The 14,086-nt window shown below is 47.7% G+C and overlaps 1 protein-coding gene across 1 annotated transcript in view; it reads left to right on the forward strand.

The window, feature by feature from the left end:
• The first annotated feature begins 2,056 nt into the window (after positions 1–2,056).
• Positions 2,057–14,086, forward strand: part of snx19b (sorting nexin 19b) — a 29,506-nt gene continuing 17,476 nt past the window's right edge. Inside the window, exons 1-9 of the mRNA XM_084461611.1 lie at positions 2,057–2,112; positions 2,465–4,112; positions 4,213–4,351; positions 4,539–4,639; positions 4,819–4,938; positions 5,083–5,192; positions 6,826–6,919; positions 8,665–8,854; positions 13,947–14,076. Coding sequence (XP_084317737.1) covers positions 2,493–4,112; positions 4,213–4,351; positions 4,539–4,639; positions 4,819–4,938; positions 5,083–5,192; positions 6,826–6,919; positions 8,665–8,854; positions 13,947–14,076 — 2,504 coding nt within the window. The 5' untranslated portion in view covers positions 2,057–2,112; positions 2,465–2,492. The remainder of the gene's footprint in view (positions 2,113–2,464; positions 4,113–4,212; positions 4,352–4,538; positions 4,640–4,818; positions 4,939–5,082; positions 5,193–6,825; positions 6,920–8,664; positions 8,855–13,946; positions 14,077–14,086) is intronic.

Here is a 14,086-nt window from a genome sequence, read left to right on the forward strand (position 1 = left end):
GATGTAAAGTGATGACGCGCCCTCTAGTGGTCTTTAATAAAAAATATATTTTGAGCTGCATTGAGTAATTATTCACATCGTTTCTAAGACACTTACATTGAGTCATCGGTTATGGATTATGATTATATGTGTGCAGTTAAAGACAGAATAATAAAACGTTTTACAGCAGGTTTTGGAACGCTGGGTGTAAACTGACTACAGTTCCCATGATGCACAGACCCCGTGCTTCCTCGCTATGTAGATCAACAGAACTGGAATGTTCAGCCAGTAGCCGCCGAGCACCGCTTCACTGGGAGAGGGTGCGTCTTTCTCCAGCTGCAGCTGGTCTACCTAACCATCCCCCTCACTCCCGCCTCCCGGTCTCCCGCTGGAGAAATATACTGTAACCATTACCGGTGAACCCATACGCACATCAGGTGCCACAAATATGGCAGGCAGTTTCTGTATAGTTAACGCTTATAGTCATAATATATCATCCGTAACGTTATTTGGTGGGTTAGGGCCTGGTCGGTGCTGCTAGCTGTTAGCTAGACTAAGGTTATATACACACTCCCATCTGCAACAAACTACATAGCTAATGTTAGCTATAATTCCTCCTAAGATTACATAATTCATCATAGCTGACATTACCACATACATGTCAAGACATATTTTGTATATTAACGTAGCAGTGTATTTTCCTATTGCTTACGTTACCTAGCTAACGTTAGAACGTTAATAAGCTATAAGCACACAAGGCAGCGGTGTCGGCACCAAAGGTTGATGCGACAGGAGGAGAATGGAGGCCGGGGAGAGAGATGGTTGGCTCCGCCGAATTCACCAGGACCAGTCGTGAGTCCGTGAAACCCAAAAGCCTCATATTATAATTGCAGAAGCTTTCGGGAGTGAAATGTTTGCTGCAGAGGCGGGCGCTAGCGGTGACAGACTCTGTAACACCATGGCTCTTCAAAAATGCTAACCATTTGCTTCTCATTTCAGCTTTACTCGGGAGTGAAAGAAGCAGACCTTATCATCCCATTCCTGCTGGCATCCAGGAAGGATGCATTTTCGTTTAGTTTTATGCATAGGCATTGCTAACTAAGAAAAACTAGCTAATTCTAGACTGTTGGATAAAACTAGCTAATTCTAGACTCAAGATTGAGCAGGAGAACCGAAGATTCAAATCCGTTCTAGCTTTATATAGTGTTAGGGCGGGGATATGCTAAGAACACCGCTCTACGTCATCCGGTACCGTTTTAAGCCCGCCCAGAAAATCCAGAAATCAAAACTGGTCAAAAACACAAAACTGGTCTAACTTCACAATTCAGTACTACACATGGTTCATCCCATTTTTACATGTTATCAGCAATGCATCACTAACACACAGAATGTGTTTTCAAGCAAATCTCGGATTTTGGTTAACTGGGACTTTAAGTGTTGCCGGGTTATCAATACAAAGAGTAGCGATCTGATCACGCAGTTTCACCACTAGACAATTACTACAGGACAGTTGGGCAATGGACGTCTACTGTACCATAGGCCTACAACACAAAGTAGACTATATATACAGTCATGTAGGCCTGCACATAATAGGCCTAAAGCAAAATACACTGCAATTGGCGCATCTGACTGAAACATTTGCCTACATGGTTCAGTTTCACTTTGATTGCTTTGACAGAAGTCTACCAAAATCCCTTGCCTATAGCCTATGCTGTGGCATCTGACAAAGTGGCATGACGGCCGGAGACCTACATGCCATGACTGATAGGCTACATGACAATCAAAAGATGGAAAAAGTGTTTTTATGATTTGGTTGGCCAACAAAACATCATCCTCCAAACTCCCCAGAAGCTGTAGCCTACTGCAGGTGTGAGTTAGATGGAGAGTCATCCCACAAAGAGCAAGACCCAACACATTCCTCGTTCTTATCCAAATCTTCTCAGATGCATTCACTGTGAGGTATAGGGTGGTTAGATTATTCCGTAGCCTGCTTCTTCTCGTTCAGTGCCTCGGCTGGGTACCCAGTTGGAGTCGTAAGACTACGTCACGATACAGGAAGTAAACAAACAGTCGTTGCCGTTTGTCAGGGCTAGGCTCCTGGACATCTCGAGACAGTGAGATGACTGAATTATCGTACGTAACATTTAAGTAGCTAGGTAGTTGCAGTTGGTATCATCAAGTTACATTGTATTCATAAATGTGTGTATTTCGTTAAGTCATCTAATGCTGTATTGCCGGCTATATGACTGGACATGTCGCACTCTAGCTATCAACATAGCTAGCTAGCTAGTGCAAGCTATTTAAACAAGCTAGCTAGCTATTTAAGCAAGCTAATTCAATGACTAAAACGCGTTACACTTTCAGTCAGATGTAAATGTTAATTTCTTAACTAGCTAGATAACCGTTTGTGTTTGTGTGGCAAATTAGTTAGCTATACCCCAGTATGTTGCAAACTCAGACAAATGCCTACTGTTCTCTGTGCTAGGCTCAGCGACTGCCTATGAAGACCCCCCATGTCCGAGCCTGAGGCAGGCCCGGGTCCGTGGAGCATGTCTGGGGTGCTGCTGAGCCAGAGGACCCTGCTGGGCCTGGGGGTCCTGTTGGCCTGGCTGGTGCTGTTTCACCTGCTGGTGAACATCTGGCTGCTGTGTGTGTTCACCAGCCTGCTGGTAGTGCTGGGCAGCTGGCTGGGCTCTCAGGCCGTACTGCACTCGGACAGCTTGCTCCGCCTGGAGAGGTTTGTGAGCCTGGAGCAGACCCCCCCCTCCCCTGAGGCTGAGCGGCAGCTGGACCTGGAGATCCAAAGCACCATCAGGAAGATCGTCCGGGACTTCGTTTGGTCGTGGTACAGCACGGTGTCCTTGGACAGGGAGTTTGAGACGGAGGTGCAGGGCGCCATGTACTCCATGGCACTGGAGCTGAAGAGGCGTGCCAGGCGGGTGGACCGGAGGGAGCTGACCCAGAGGATGCTGGAGCTGTGTGGCTGCCACCTGCAGAGCTACTTCAGCGCCCTGGAGCTGCTGGGGCGGCAGGAGGAGTTAGGGGGGGAAGAGGGGGAGGAGCGTCTGTGGAAGGCCTACTCTGCGGTCAGCCCACCCCACCCGGCCATGAATAGCTCAGCTACGGAGGTAAACAAGGCTCGGGCCATGGTGGACCTGCTGCTCCAGGTACTGGTTCCTACACCCCACCTGGAGACTCGCACTGGGAGGTTCGTGGTCGGAGAGCTCATCACCTGCAACGTCCTCCTCCCCCTCATCTCCAAGCTGTCCGACCCAGACTGGTTCAACATGCTAATGGTCAATGTTTTCACCAAGTCAGGGAAAACGGCCACTCCCCCGCCGGAGTCACCCATGGCGCCAACCACTCCCCAGGAACTGGAGCTGCAGGAGGGGGAGCCTCAGCAGGAGGTCGACACCCCTCCCTGCTCTTTGACCTCACGCGTGAAGCCAGTCACGCCCGGCGACACAGAAGCTGCCACTTGTGATCTGGCTGCCTATGATGTCATCGACTCGGTGGAGCTGTACTGCCCTCAGGTCCTGGAGGAGGAGGAGCCTGGGCCCTACCTGAGACGCTACCTGAGGCCGGGAAAGACCAACCCCTTCTACCAGGAGAACGACTCTGACCTGGACTCCCCGCTCACAGACAAGAGAAGCTCTATGGAGTCCCTGCTTCTGCTTGGCCCAGAGGAGGCCCTGGCAGAACACCTCAGAGAATGTGCCACGCCCACTGACATCAGCAGTGCGGTGGACCTGGAAGACAACCTCCAGTGTTACCCCAGCCTATCAGAGAACACTTCCTGCCCCAGAGTTCAGTCGGACCAGGCTGACGGCTCCAGACCCCCTCTGAGAGTCTGGGAGCCCCCCTCCTCCTCCAACCTCAGCGGCCTGCAGGAGCTGGACAGAGACAGGGACAGCGGCAGCACGTCGGACAGAGAGCTGCTGCTGGGGGTTCCTGAGGGCCTGGCGGTGGCGGGCGGTCTGCAGAGCCCCTCTCCTCTGGGCTCCTTCAGCTTCGAACCCCTCAGCAGCCCCGAGGGACCCGTCCTCATCCAGAACCTCCGCATCACCGGCACCATCACGGCCAAGGAGCACCGTGGCACCGGATCTCACCCTTACACCCTCTACACCATCAAGGTGAGAGGACGAATTACACACACACACACACACACACACACACACACACACACCCACACAGTATGAAACTCTAGAGGTGTGTGTGTGTGTGTGTTTGCAGTATGAGACGTGGATGGGCTGTGAGCCCCCAGCTCCGGACCAGTCCGTGGCCTACCACACAGTCAACAGACGCTACAGCGAGTTCCTCAACCTGCAGACTCGTCTGGAGGAGAAATCCCAACTACGCAAGATCATCAAGAGTAAGAACAGAGGGAAGGATGGAGGGAGGGATGAAAAGAGGGAGAGAGGGAAGCGGGGATGAAGAGAGGGATGGAGGGATGGAAGAAGAAAGGTAGGGAGGAAGGAAAGGATAGAGAGAGAAGTACTAGTTTAACCTCTGTGTAGATTTCAGAGTTATTCAAGCCTCTGACTGTGTAACCTCTGTAGATATGAAGGGGCCAAAGAAGATCTTCCCAGACCTGCCTTTTGGAAACATGGACAGTGACCGGGTGGAGGCCAGGAAGGGCCTTCTGGAGACTTTCCTGAAGGTGGGGCCTCAAGACCAGCTCAAACGCAGTGCCCTGCATCTGCTCTGCTACCTACTGTACCTACATAGCTCCAATACTATGGAGCCGAACACATAGGCCTACGCATCACCTGAGGAGGCAGGATCTGTACATGCAAACACAGGAAGACTTTACTAACACTGATCTGTCCTGTGTTTCAGCAACTATGTGCCATACCTGAGACAGCCAACAGTGAGGAGATGCAGGAGTTCCTGGCTCTCAACACGGACGCCAGGATAGCCTTTGTCAAGAAGCCATTCATCGTGTCACGCATTGACAAGGTTCTGTTCTGATTGCCATAGCTTACTCTCAGATGCTCGGATGAGCTCATTAAGTCAGAGATGATGAATGAATGTGTGTGTGTGTGTGTGTGTGTGTGTGTGTGTGTGTGTGTGTGTGTGTGTGTGTAGATTGTGGTGAACGCCATCGTGGACACCCTGAAGACGGCGTTCCCTCGCTCGGAGCCCCAGAGCCCCACGGAGGACGCAGAGGGAGACCTGGACGGGGGAAGGGTCACATCTGAGAAGAAGAACAAGTATGAGGGAGAACACATGCATATAGATGGAGATGATGATGATAGGAGTGGTGTTGATGATCATGGTGGTGATTAAGGTGTTGATGATGGTAGTGGTGATGATGATTGTGGTGGCGCAGGCGGTGGTGATGATGATGGTGGTGGTGATGATGATGGTGGGTGGTGGTGATGGTGATGGTGATGTTGATGATGATGGTGGTGGTGGTGCAGATGACGATAATGATGGTGGTTGTGGTGGTGATATTGATTGATGGCAATGGTGATGATGATGGTGGTGGTGGTGATGGTGGTGGTGGTGATGATGATGATGATGATGATGGTGGTGGTGATGATGATGATGATGATGGTGGTGGTGATGTTCATTAATGGCAATGGTGATGATGATGATGATGATGATGGAGGTGGAGGTGGGGATTATGCTGGTGGAATGTTGGGTAGTGGAGGTGTTGTGGGGTCCTATGAAATCCGTTTTCTATTTTTTTTTTTCCAAATTCCATATTTTCTGTATAAAATGTGTTTTCTTCAGTAGAACGGCAGTCATATGTTGGTCGAACACATGGGGCAGGTGAGTTTGACGTTGGCTGGTCTCATTTTCGGCAATGATCCTCCCTGTGTGCAATGCTTCAGTGGGAACGGCCGTAGCTTTCTTAGCTTTTCCGAGGGGATGTCTGACTCGAAGCACATGGTCACAAAGTCCTGGATAACTTCTCGTCTTTTGATACACTTGCACTAGTAATGGTCATTTGAAGAGGCGTGATCTGACTATCACAGTGCCCTTGTTCTTCACATAGGCATTAGACTTAGACGTTAGACTTTAGGTGGTCATCATCACACTGTTTTTTTACGGGCCCAATCAATAGTATTTTGACAGAATTTGCAAAACAGCTTATCGCCTGACTGATAATAGTCCTTTGGGTATATTGCTCTGCTCTGAATTTAGGGGTTAGAGTTATTTTTTTGTTTTTTGGACAACTTGGCTGTCACTTTGAGAAGATGTTGAAGAGGCTAACGCTGTGAGCTAACGTAAGGTCCTACGCACAACCAACCCCCCTTACAAAACACCCCAATCGAAAACGGAATTACAGTATTTCTCTAGGCCTACTCGTCATTTTACAATTATGAAATAATTTATTTTCGGGCATCTAGTAAGGATGCCTCCTGGGCGCCTCCCTAGGGAGGTGTTCCAGGCGTGTCCGGCTGGGAGGAGGCCGCGGGGTAGACCCAGGACTAGGTGGCGGGACTACATCTCCGCACTGGCCTGTGAGCGGCTAAAGATTCCCCAGGCAGAGCTGGTTGATGCTGCCAGGGAAAGGGATGTCTGGGGCCCCCTGCTGGAACTGCTGCCTCCGCGACCCGACCCCGGATAAGCGGATGAAGATGGATGGATGGAAATAATTTCTGTTACTACAATAATTAGGCCTACTTTTTATTTTTTTCTCAAAATTTTGGCCAATTTCAGCCAAATTATCCATCCTTTTTTTTTTTTTTTTTTAACCTAATTCCGTGATTCCGTCCATGCTTTCTGCATCTAAGGTGGCGGCGGTGGTAGTGTTGTTGATGATGATGATGATGATGATGATGAGTGAATGTGGATGTCGATCAATTTGTAATGAGCTTGTCTGTGTGTTCCCAGGTCTCGTTTGAAGGTCCCCAGTAAGATGACTCCTGTTCTCAATGGCTCTGATATCAGACCCCAGGTGGTCTACGGTGTCGCCAACACCAGGCCAGTAAGTATCACCACCCTATTACACGATAACTACACCATTACTACACCACTCCTACATCACTACTACACAACTACACCACTACTGCACCACTACTACTATACCATTACTACGCCACTACTAAACCACTACTGCACTACTACTACACCATTACTACACCATTATTACACCCGACTATACCACTACTACACCCTACTACACAACTACACCATTAAACACCACTACTGCACTACTACTACACCATTAATACACCCTACTACACAGCTACTACACCAGGGGTGGCCAACCCGCGGCTCTTTGCCCGTCAATGTGCGGCTCCTCAATCCATTTATTAAAAAAAAGTTGTCTTGCGAGTCTTCCATCCTTTCATTAAAAAAAATAATTAATTCATTCCGTAAGAACGTTTCTCTCTCTCTCTCTCTCTCTCTCTCTAGTTTCGCTGTGCATTTCTTCCAGCCCATTTTAGTTTATTGCAGATTTGTCATGAAATCATATGATTCGTTTCGCTAGGTCACGAAGTCGCGTGAGAACCACTTCAAACCAATCATATAGGTAGCAAATCACCTTGGTAACAAAATAATTGTAAACAAAATAATTTGCTTTGCGTGGGTCATTCTCTTTTACGACAAAAGCTAACGTAGCCTAGGCTACTGTACACAACCAAAGAATGGCTGGAAAGAAATGCGCAGCGAAAAGAAAATATGAAGACGAACACAGGACATTTTTTACCTGAGTGGGAGAGTCATTTTTTCTTCATAGAACGTAATGGTAAGCCATTCTGTCTGATATGCCAGACATCATTGGGACATTTCAAAGCCTCAAATCTCCAGTCCAGTCCAGTCCAGCCTAACCCAGCCCAGCCCAGCCCAGTCCAGTCCAATCCAATCCAGCCCAGCCTAACCCAGCCCAGCCCAGTCCAGCCTAACCCAGCCCAGCCCAGTCCAGTCCAGTCCAGCCTAACCCAGCCCAGTCCAGTCCAGTCCAGTCCAGCCTAACCCAGCCCAGTCCAGTCCAGCCTAACCCATCCCATCCCAGTCCAGTCCAGCCTAACCCAGCCCAGCCCAGCCCAGTCCAGTCCAGTCCAGTCCAGCCTAACCCAGCCCATCCCATCCCAGTCCAGTCCAGCCTAACCCAGCCCAGCCCAGTCCAGACTAACCCAGCCCAGCCCAGTCCAGTCGGGCCTAACCCATCCCAGCCCAGTCCAGCCTAACCCAGTCCAGTCTAGCCCAGCCCAGCCCAGTCTAGTCTAGTCTAGTCTAGTCTAGTCTAGTCTAGTCTAGTCTAGTCCAGTCCAGTCCAGTCCAGTCCAGTCCAGTCCAGTCCAGCCCAGCCTAACCCATCCCATCCCAGCCCAGCCCAGCCCAGCCCAGCCCAGCCCAGCCTAACCCAACCCAGTCAAAAATATATTATGTCAGAAAATATCTTAAATATCTTGTTGTATGTATTAATTTTAAATAAATTAACTTTAAATGTATATTTAATGGACAATAACATTTTTCTTCTTATTTTAGACTGGGTGCCTTGGGATTTTAAGTACTTATAAAGGGTGCGGTGACTGAAAAAAAGGTTGAGAAACGCTGGTATATATGGTGTGGCTCTGGGTGGTACCACAGTAATTTTTGTGGCTCTTAGTCTCTGACTGGTTGGCCACCCCTGTACTACACCATTACTACACTACTACAACATCATTACTACACCATTACTATCTAATCGATGTGTGCATGTGCGCCTGCCCTCTGTGTCCCCAGGTGTGTAACCGTCCTTCCCTGGCAGAGCTGGAGGTGTTGCTCAGGGAGCAGGAGTGGCAGGTGGGCCAGTTGGCGGTGCAGGAGCTGGGTCTGGAGGAGAAGGGGAAGAGCAGCCCTCCTCCCCGGGGAGAGAGCGGCGCCTGCGGCTGCCAGCAGAGCAGCCTGAGAGGAGCAGGAAGGCCGGGCGCAGGTAGGAACTAGGGTTGGCTACCAGACTCGCTACTTTGAACGGTACAGACCGGATTATGTCGGTACTACCAAGTACCGATTCACGTAAAATCAATCAATGCCAAATTTCTGTATGTGAAAGTGCATCTGGGTGAGAGTAGAGAAAGAGAGCGAGGTCACCCCTGCAGCTTGTTCAACAGTCAGGGCAGTCGGTCACTCTTCCCACGCCTTTCTTACTGCTGAGTTGGATAAAGCTACTCCCCGTGGCGGTTTAATAATCACATGGCACTGTCATAGAATTTACATCTGGCCTCAAGACCTTTCTATTCCAAACACCTTAAACCTTTGTTCTCTCTCTCCTTTTGTAATTCACCACCTCCCTCAACCGTTCACATAGACAGGGTAGCCTCCAGGAGGTCCACACACCTAGAAATGTCTACTCCAGAATAACCATCGTTTGTCCCTTTGTCTCCAAGAAATTGCCGCCTTTTCTCATGTCACATGTCTGTATTCTCGGCCACGCCTGCCATTTCATATGACGTGCAATGAGTTGGCCAATCACATCCTCAAAGCGCCGTACCTGTGTTTTGCTTGAATATAAGGCTGTGCATGACAAGCTTTGAATTCACTTCTTTGGATAAACCACTCTTGTTGCGTTGTCCAGGAAGTCCTTGCGCTCGTATTGTTTTCTCAATAAACCAGACTTAACCTTTTGAGCGAATCTTGGTAAATCCTTTTTGACTAGATCAGTTAAAATCCATTACAGCACGCTAAAGACTGGTTGCACTTGTGGCAACGAGCATCGACTCTTTATTTTACCAAACCTTTCAGCGTTTCATTCAGTCCACTGATCTACTCACGTGTGTGTATGTGTGTGTGTGTGAGTGTGTGTGTGTGTGTGTGTGTGTGTTTGACAGCCAGGCAGGGTTCCGATTCGAGAGAGAAAAAAATACATCTGTTCTGATATGAATAGCGAAAATGCTTCTTAGACTAATATCTTAATCATATTTCAAAACAGGGCTGGAGAGATAAAAGATGCAAGATAATGTTTAGCCTAAATAAATAGTAAATACATTTTCATAACTTCTCCAACAGGCTAGCCAACTGTTAGTTTTGACTGGGTACAACCATCTAACTTCATTGCGATGCGGTGACACACGTTTTGCAAATCGACTACTATACCAGTAGTGAAGGCTAAGAGGTACTTTAACATTTTAAACTTTTTTTTTTTTTATATATATATATCTTTATTTATATTTATTATATTATACAGTAGGACCCCACTTATCCGAACCCAACGGGACCGAAGGTCGTTCGTATCTCTGAAATGTCTGGATGACTGAAACTTGTGTTAAAATGCACCAAATTCAATAAGTTTTATACTTGTTTCATATAGACTCATAATAGACCAATAAATACCCTTAATTACTTGTGAAAATGCATCAAATTTGCAATCAAATAGCCAACTAAACTCATATAGCCTAGCCTATAATAGGCCTACAGTATAACAAAATAACCGAATTTCCACTTGAGTGCATGCTTTGATCAAATACAGTACTTTATTCTCAAATGAGGCGTACGCTGCATCTATAGGCTACTGTATTCGCAGAACAAAATGGTATAGCCTAAAAACAACCCAACATTAGAACAATTAGAGCAAATGATAATCAATAAATAAATAAATGAAATGACAGACAAGTTGTCATGTCTTAGGCTATAGCCTAAAAGAAAGTCTCTAAAACAACCGATGTAGGCTAACGTGGCCTAGGCTGTAGGCTATTATTTAACAAATACAGTAGGTCTAGTAGGCTAATCTACATGCCCACAACACGTCTGTGTTCCTGAAGTCCATTAACTGGGAACGAAAAATGACTCGATGCTCCTCTGCTTCAGGTTGCTGCCGCGCTTTCTGGCTACCAAGGAATGCAGCTCTCGCGCAGCAGACTCGTTTGCGTTTTGCGCTCAACATTAGAGTAACAAAGAAATGAAACGTGACAGTAGGCTACAGGCAACATGTAGGTCTACATACAGTTCTGTTTTTATTCACAGTAGGATACAGTACTGTAATGAAAATCCCACCAGTAACCAGATAGCAGGCTAAAAATAATAAAAAAGTTTTTTAAGCCTGTCCGGTAGACTGGGAGGTTCGGATCTCTGAAGTTCGGATGAGTGGGGTCCTACTGTACATCACACCGGTCACATTCTGGAATGTATCTGAATGGAGAAGTTATAAGTAATGAGCAAAATAAAGAAAGAAGTACAGAAAAAAGGTACTGTTGGGTACTGGTACCAAATTCCAGGTACCGGAACCGGGAATTGCATCTGTTGGTTTTTGACTAGTGCGTATTTGAGTAAATTAGATAAAAGTAATGATAGCATAATAATAAAAATTGCAATAGTAAAAAGCAATTTCTTATTTTTGGCTGGTAAAAATGTAGCTGGCTGGTAATTTGTTCATCTTCCAGCCTGCTGGGATTGGCCATGATCAGGGAAGTGGCCCTTCTCCTGGACAACCCTGTGAAATGTGTCTGTTAGTCATTTCTCTGGATGATGGGGAACAGGATGGGGCATTTGCGCGGGAGGTTCAGTTGTTGGTTATTGTTTATTTGAGGCTGTGTTGCTTGTGTTTGAGGAAGCAGTGTAAGTAATGCCGGGCTCACACTACAGGATATTTAAAATCCTAACCAATTTCGAAATCGGGTTACATCACGCACATACGGAGAATCTTAACAGATATTCTTCTTGCGCATCTCAAACAAGCACACACAGCAAGATTGTTGAAAATAACGGCTCAGCACACACTACATGATCTTATCGTGCCTGAGGGAGCAACAAACCACTGGTCTCGTCGTCTCACTTGTAAAGTCGGGATGTAATAATCTTAAATATCAAACATGTTTGATATTATCGGGGCCGCCCCGATGGATCTGCGAGCCGATCGGGAGGTATAAGATTGGATCTGTAAACCCCTCACATTACAAGATAATCTGGACCGATCATCGGCCCCGACCAACGTTCCAGACCAGATTTCTCCTCCGATTGTCGGGAGGGGTGAATCGGGGATAAATCGGCCCAAAAATCCTGTAGTCTGAGCCCGGCATAAAGTAAGGCTTTATTTGTAGCACTCTTCAGTGCGGACATGTCTTACTGCTAGAGGATGAGGATGCTCCACGCACACACACAAGCGCACGCACACACACACTCACACACTCACTCACTGTTGAGCCGAGGGGTGAAGGTGTGACCATGCCTTCCCTGCCTATCTGCCTCAGGGTGGAAAGGCGTCTGACTTCAGCAGAACTATCACTGAGTTCTCTGATGCAGGAGTTGAGTTGAGTTGATACAGCCACCCCTGAGTCACTGGATGGGTGACAGAGGACCCACAGAACATGATGCATCAAATATGGTTATGATATGGCCTGGAAACCTCAGCTGACCCCCGATGGGCTAAAGGAGGGGGTCACAGACCAGTTTGGAACGTCCAAAAGTACAGTACCAGTTGCTATACTGTGAAGAGAAGCATTTTAGTTACTAGAGGAGCAGCCAACACTTAAGCCTTTTAACCAATAGTCTTATGATTTGAGAAAAAGCATTGTAAGTATGCAGGTTAAAGGTCTCGAAGGGAGCTTTCAAGACTGTTCATCTTATTCTCTGTAAGGAGGACTAGAAGTGCTGCATAGAGGCACTCAGAGAGAGGGGATAGCGGTCCAAACCCAGTGGCTAGTAAAGCCTAGGAAGGGTACATTCCTGTAATTCCTGGTAATAAATCAGAAAGAGCTGAAGCAGCAGTTTTCACTTGATATAGAGTCTGTTACTCTATAGGGTTTGGATTCCTGTACAAAAGTACCTTGGGTGATGTTATAAAACATAGTGCATTCGCTGGTTTAGGGGCCAGTTCCCAAAGTGATATAGAGGTACACACATAACTACTACCCAGCTATTTACTATTTCATGATACTAAAAGAAATGTATATAAACTGAGAGCCTAATATATCTGCACAGGGCAGGTAGACTGCGCAGTTTAAATGCTTTAGTTAAGCATATCCCCTGAATCTTTTGTTATGACAGAGTAACTCAGCTCCTGAGGTCTAAACACAGCTAATCCATCCATCAATCTTCATCCGCTTATCCGGGGTCGCGGAGGCAGCAGTTCCAGCAGGGGCCCCAGACATCCCTTTCCCTAGCAGCATCAACCAGCTCTGCCTGGGGAATCTTTAGCCGCTCCCAGGCCAGTGCGGAGATGTAGTCCCGCCACCTAGTCCTGGGTCTACCCCGCAGCCTCCTCCCAGCCGGACACGCCTGGAACACCTCCCTAGGGAGGCGCCCAGGAGGCATCCTCACTAGATGCCCGAACCACCTCAACTGGCTCCTTTCGACGCAAAGGAGCAGCGGCTCTACTCCGAGTCTCTCCCGGATGACTGAACTTCTCACCCGATCTCTCAGGGAGACCCCAGCCACCCTCCGGAGAAAACTCATTTCGGCCGCTTGTATCCGTGATCTCGTTCTTTCGGTCATGACTAAAGACAGCTAATGTTGTGTAAAAACGTGGTGTGGTGTAGGTGACCCCATTATCCTTATTAGACTCTTAGGAGATAGGTGCACTGGTCAGTTGTCCAGTGACCACAGGTCGACAATACATGCACACATGCACACACAGACAGCCAGGGTGAGATGTCTGGTACCTTCTTATTGGCCAGGCGGTCATGATGAGATGTTTGATACCTTCTCATTGCTCAGAGGGTCAGAGTGAGATGTGTGGCATCTTGCACTGGTAGTGATGAGAAGGCTACACGGCTATAGCAGAGATGGAGAGAAGCCACACAACACTGACCTGCTTAACTAGCAGTGTTAAAGTGTTGTCACTAGGTGGCAGTATTACACAGTACTACAAACGCTTTATGGCTTTGAGGAATATTTAATTTGATTTCAAGATGCTGAAAAACTGTCCCTCAGAGCCTTGTGACAAGTGAAGCTGATGATCTCTATCTATAATGTGGTGTTGTAACCTGCAGTATGGTTTACCTGACAGGCTGTGTGTGTGTGTGTGTGTGTGTGTGTGTGTGTGTGTGTGTGTGTGTGTGTGTGTGTGTGTGTGTGTGTGTGTGTGTTTCCAGCCTCAGAGACGGCCCTGGCAGACGTGGCCCTGAACATCCTGTACATGCTGCTGTGGGAGCAGTGGAGCTGGCTGTGCACGGAGAACGTTCAGAAAACCATCAGGCTGCTGTTTGGAACCCTCATTAACAGGTGAGTCTGT

Source organism: Borostomias antarcticus (genome assembly GCF_949987555.1).
Source record: "Borostomias antarcticus genome assembly, chromosome: 1".
Classification (NCBI taxonomy): domain Eukaryota; kingdom Metazoa; phylum Chordata; class Actinopteri; order Stomiiformes; family Stomiidae; genus Borostomias; species Borostomias antarcticus.